General features: G+C 32.2%; 1 protein-coding gene across 1 annotated transcript; it reads right to left on the bottom strand.

Annotated features, from left to right (window-relative positions):
• Positions 1–617: 617 nt before the first annotated feature.
• On the bottom strand, positions 618–4,095 carry LOC111006718 (DHHC-type zinc finger family protein). The gene is made up of 7 exons (XM_022278793.2): positions 3,774–4,095; positions 2,385–2,477; positions 2,165–2,266; positions 2,013–2,084; positions 1,587–1,685; positions 1,393–1,488; positions 618–1,093 (listed from the first exon to the last, which is right to left on the bottom strand). The coding sequence occupies exons 1-7, from the start codon at positions 4,044–4,046 to the stop codon at positions 998–1,000; spliced, it is 831 nt and encodes a 276-aa protein (XP_022134485.1). The 5' UTR covers positions 4,047–4,095; the 3' UTR covers positions 618–997.
• Positions 4,096–5,947: the final 1,852 nt, after the last annotated feature.

The following is a 5,947-nucleotide window of genomic DNA, read 5'->3' as shown; positions in this document are numbered from 1 at the left end:
CACATGTTATCTTGTGCTTAATTTGCAATATATTATCTTGTGCTTAATTTGCAATATATTATCTTGTGCTTAATTTGCAATATATATGATACCTCGATCAATCACATCAATAAAACATAAATAAACTCTAATCTTCTTTTTTTTTCTCTTTGTTTTTTAATACATAGAAGTTGCAGTTCGAACATACGACATTTTGGTTGGAGATACATGCCTTAACCAATTAAGTTAAGTTCAAGTTGACTCTAATCTCCTGTTTTGATATAACGAGTTAGTAAAACTAAATTAAAATATCGCGCAAGTCATTTCTTATGATTTGTGTAAAGGAAATGCAAGGGGAAAAAGAACAAACTTAGCAACATGTGGAATGATTGATACCCAACATTTTGGTTCATCAAAATAGTGGAACAATGATAGTGGTAAATTATTATAGGATAAGTGTGGTTCTGCTTTTGGCTTTGTTCTTCACACATTCCACAAAACCTAGTAAGCTCCTACTCATCTTTCCCACATTCAAACAAACAAGATTTCAAGTTGGTCTCCAAGGATATGGCTATTCTGTTCCAATTTCAAATTTAAAATCTATCCATTTCATCTAAATAGTATGGCATCTCAAAATATTGAATAAACAACTATTTTTATAATTTATTCCCTCCTCAAGTTCGAAAAAAACATTATCAAACAGAACCTGCGACTTCCCGAATTCTTTACAGCGGTTTAAAACTGGAATGGTATTTCGATACTATAACTCTACATCAATCCTTATTTTAAATACAGAACTGCGAGTATACAAATTTTCCCTTGTTTATGAGGTTGGAGACTTTAGGAGGATCAAGAGAACCCCATCTCTTCATTTTGCTACCTTTCTAAGCTGATGAGAGTGGAGAAATTGCGGCGTATTTATCTACAGATTAAGAAGAACACAGCTTCTCTAAACTTGGCAGCCTTGAGTGTATTCTTGAAACAAATTCAGAACGAGAATCAGCTCGGCCGAACTTGTTCATGAGCTATCGCGTAAAGTCGGGAAACTGAGTCCATCTTTTAGATGGCTTACTGAAGTAGGCCATGCCCATTTCAGAACGTTTGGACCTAAGACCTGATAACAATATCAACACCCCAGATGGGTTACTTTGTTTTGTTTTAAAGAGTTCAGAATTTGTGATTCAATTCTTGGAATAGAAATGATATCTATAGAAATACAGCGTTTTATCGTTAAGAACTCAGATGACTAACCATATGGACAGATCATAGATTCAATGTTTTCAAATAATATAAGACACAAAAAGAACTTTGTAATAACCCAACATTCAGGATGGAGAGAACACATGGGAACATGTGTGTTAAGACAGACACATATATGCAGACAAAAGGGGATAAGAAATATAAGATACCAACCAAGGTTATATTTCTATAAGCACCAAGATCGAATGGGTGCTGGTAGCTCTGTCCGGACTTTCTCGCCAACCATGCTGCCCGTATTCCTTCGTAATACTGGTCAAAAGAAACACAATTCTCACTCGATAATCGTTGGGGGAAGTAAATTCATGCATATAAGTCCAAGTATCCAACTGTAGAAACCCATATTGTACCTCTATAGTTGTCATATTCCGAATTATGAGGTAGATATGCCAGGCCAGAAGAGTTCCAAGAGTCGTGGTCAAGGAGATCACCATCGCCCCGCAAATGACCTAAAACATAAAAGTTAACTAAATCTTTTTGCCCATAAAATTTGGCCAGCTGCAATGGTTTTATTGGGAATATGTTATGCCAGTTAGAATTTCTCTATACCTTATAGTTATACCAAGTAGCAACTAATATGATGAAGTTGAAGATGGATTAGAAGCATGAGTTGATTAAGCGAAATAAACTAGTAGATTGGACGAGGACTAAAATTGGTGACGCAGACAGCTTTGATGGACTATAGACTAAGCTCAAAGTGCTTAACCAGATGAATGCAAAATTATGATATTATGAGTAGTGAAAATGGAACCGGGTTATATAAACAAACAGCTTACATAGAAAATCTTTACAGGAAGCATTCCCTCAAGATTCCAGTTCTTCTGGAATGCACAGCTCACAATGATGAACTAAGCAATCAAAGCTAGAGTCATAAGCAAACAATTATACATACTGTTGAATGAAAAAAATTAAACTGAAAAAGGCATACCGTGGAATGTATGCTTGCCATAGTCCCATATGCGACAAGGACAAAAAAGGACTTGTAGTTCCAATAACCAACGCAATTATTTATCCACAAACAGTGATGATCCTGCATCCAATTTAAGCTCAAGTGAAATGGAACAAAAAACCACAGGGATTCAGATTATCCATATTCAAAACGAAGAGTTAGAGTTCAATTTTTGACGTCTTGGTACAGCAGAACTTACCATCCTCAAAACACACCTTCTGCAGACCCGACAATGATGGGTCCTTGGAGGCTTGTAGGTGCTACACTTTTCACAATGCTTCATCTGTAAAGCCTGTTAATCAAATCAATGAGTCCAAAATAATCCATATTCTAAAGTAAACAACTGGAATAATTTCCTGTTTGCTTCACAAAAAAATTACTTTTCCTGGTGCATGTCAAATGCCTAACATATAGAAAGATTGGTTCGTGGTACAATTACAAGTCTTAAAGGTGCCACTGGATTCTAGGTTTGGATTTTACTCAACAGGATAGTACCTTCGATATTAAGAAAGAGAGAGATACAGATATGTATAATGATCAGCGGCATCAGCCTGCATTAAAAGGTCCATTAACACCATTGGTCATCGACAAACAAGTAGCATACTTGAGCTTCAAAACTATATGGACTTCTGAGAATAAGGCTATGTGTTTCCTCATTGTCCTATTAAATATAGGATTTAAAAGTTCACAGTTAGAATAGGATTTGGCCAAATGATTGCTCCGCCACTAAATTACCGTCCAATCTCCTTTGTATCCATTAAACTTCGAAATATGATCATCCTCTAAAGTATGCAATCAATCAGGAAGAAGAGGCAGAGTGAAGAGGGAAAGAAAGGGGCAAGTGTTCCCCTCTCGATCGTCTTAGATTAAGAAAATTATATAAAAACCTTAAGATTTTAAAGTTTTCTCTCTACTTTCCCTCCCTGTGAAAAATTATCGCTTTGCACCTTGCCACGTAGTTAATGTAGCAGGCTTTGCAATCTCTAACTACCTTGCTTGAGATCATGACTCCACTAATATGATATTATATATTAAGCCATAAAGCAGTATGGCTAAGAAATACAAGATATTACATGTTACAATCAAATATCTATCTGAACTAATAGAGGCTTAATTAAGTCTTCTACGAGACAAATATGAAATAAGAATAAATTCAAATGAGGACAAAGATCCTTTTTTGGGCTTTCGGTGGCTACATATATCAATAAATCATACATTTCTACAGTATCTGTAGTCCTCAAATAAAAACAAAACGAAGATAACAAATAAAATGTGTTTCAATCTGACTCTTAACATCTTTTACCAAATATATCAGACAATAAGAATTCTTTCCTGGAAAATGTGATCACTAATATCAACTGAGGCTCAAAACCCATACCCCAACATACGTGTAATTAGCAATTCATGCCCATACAAACACAACCAATACAAATTAGCCTGAGAAGCAGCTAATTGATAAACCAATAACCTCATAAATAAAGCATAAAATCAGAAGAAACCACAAATCCACAGCATAGAATCGGTGAAAACAAAGAAATCTAGCTCGTAATTCTAAAATTCTTCACATAATACGAGTCCCCAAACTTACGGTACACTTGGCATCTTGATCTGAGCCGGCATTTTCTTCAACATCGGGCAAATAGGAAGAGGGAACAGAACCCGGGTCGGTGAGAACACAGGTGGCGAAAGAGAAAAGGCATAGGGAAGCCAAGGAAGTGAAAATCAGAGAGTTGAGCAACCCGGGAGAAGAAAGCAAACCAGTCCAATCCTCGATGAAAATGAACACCGTGATGTAATACACAAAACCCATCAAGGAAAACACACAGAAAATGGGAACTGATACGAATTTCTTCAACTTCATTGGGGATTCGAGCAGAAAACGAGCGAAAACAGAGCGAGAGAGGCAAAGCGAGGGAATTTCAGGATTTTAGCTGCCCGGGCAATTTCCTGATGGGCCTGCGTTTGGGCTTTACAAAAGTTGGTCCAGATTCTCGTAGCCCAAAGTTTGGGATAAAATTCAATTTTTACCAAAAACTTTTAATTTCATCGAACTACGTTTTAAATTTGAATGATTGTTGCAATCTTTACTCGATATTTGAATGGTTGTTGCAATTTTAATCTTCTGATTGGTTTCTTTAGAAAAATCGTTAGAAAAAAATATTATCTCGTGCGTTTATATGTTTATCGTGAAATTGATGAATAAAGAAAATTGATATTAGATTTGATTTTTTTTTTAAGTTTAAGAATTTTCATAAATATATTCAGTAGTTTTTTTAAGTACAACACGTGGAACGTGCGATGTGGTTCAATCTCACAGTCTCTTAGATATATGTCAATTACCATTGAGTTAAGCTCGCTTTGGTATAAATATATTCGATAGTTGTTATGTATGGATTGAATTTAATTTTAGGAGATTTATACTAGACAAATTACATAAATTGGACAGGTCAAGTTTAGGAGTTACAATTTTTGTTTTTTCATAATATTAATATTATAATTCAAAACAAAGTGGCTGGGCAAAGGGAACATAACTCCACCGACATATATCTCCAATAAGGAGGTTATGAGTTTGATCCCTTATCCCATACTATGAGTAAATATTGATACAACGAGATCATGAAGTTTAAATTATAGTGTTTTTAAGTACAAAAGTCATATTTTTAAGAGATAATTAAAAAAATAAAATAAAATGAATATGTATTTTTATATATAACATTAGCTTTAAAATTTTACAAAAATAGCATAAGTTGCAAACTTTTATAATTACATGAGACCAATCAAAAATTATTTATGTGACATTTTTCAAAAAATAAAAAGTAATGATATTTTTATAAATACATATTTTTTTACTTCAAATACATATTTATTTTAGGCAGTTTAGTTTAAATTTTTTTTTAATTAAGATGATGGTGTTACATAGGATAAAAGTTAGTTTCGGTTTTAAAAATTAAATTGAATTTAAAAAACTTTTATGCATTTTAACAAAATTAAATTTTTGTCTTGTGAATTAATAAATGAGAAAATACCCCCGTCAAAAAATTGAAGGAATATATATATATATATATATATATATATATATGATTGATTCTGTTTTTATTTTCTATTTATAAAATATTTCTGCTTTTTTAGTACATAAAATATTTCTGTTACTTGAGCATGCACTTTGTAATTTTTATGATCTTCTTTTTTTTTTTAATATATATATAGCCTCATAAATTTCATTTAATTTGTTTTTTAAAAGGAGAAATATCAATGGGTGGCAATTCATTTAGCTATAAATAATAGCAATAAAATTATGATTTTACAATTATGACAGATTCTTAAATTTTGTGTCCGCCTATTTAAACATTTTTATGTAGTTTTATTTTTAAATTATATCAGTAATAAATTGATTATGGATAGATGTTCCAAGCTACTTTCAATTTTTCGTAAAAAAGAAAAAAGCATAAATCTAACTTTCCTTCGATACATTCACAAATCTAAAATGTTGTTGTTATATTTACAGTTAATTGAATTTATTTGGTTAAGTGTTTCTTAAAAAGAAAAAATGTCTCTTAAAAAAAAAGCATAAATCTAACTTTCTTGGTGTGTTTTAGATTTGGATTTTGGAATTTTTTATATTTATTTTAAACTTTCTAACTATATTTGAAAATATATACTAATTTTATGCTATTTAGGTAAATACTTCATCTTAAAACTTAAACTCGAAAAATAAAATATAATAAGTTCGGTCATAAACTTTATATTTTATTTAAGATTAAA

This window comes from Momordica charantia (assembly GCF_013281855.1).
Source record: "Momordica charantia cultivar OHB3-1 chromosome 4 unlocalized genomic scaffold, Mcharantia_2.0 BLBB01000004.1, whole genome shotgun sequence".
Classification (NCBI taxonomy): domain Eukaryota; kingdom Viridiplantae; phylum Streptophyta; class Magnoliopsida; order Cucurbitales; family Cucurbitaceae; genus Momordica; species Momordica charantia.
This window is presented reverse-complemented; position numbering and strand designations above follow the sequence as displayed.

Bases quoted from the DNA above. Each gene is read 5' to 3' on its own strand.
- LOC111006718 (XM_022278793.2), bottom strand. From the start codon at position 4,046: ATGAAGTTGAAGAAATTCGTATCAGTTCCCATTTTCTGTGTGTTTTCC. The intron at 1,686-2,012 runs GTAAGCTGTTTG...TTTATGTTTTAG, and splicing joins TTCCTGTAAAGATTTTCTAT to GTCATTTGCGGGGCGATGGT. The intron at 1,489-1,586 runs GTACAATATGGG...TCTTTTGACCAG, and splicing joins GGAATATGACAACTATAGAG to TATTACGAAGGAATACGGGC.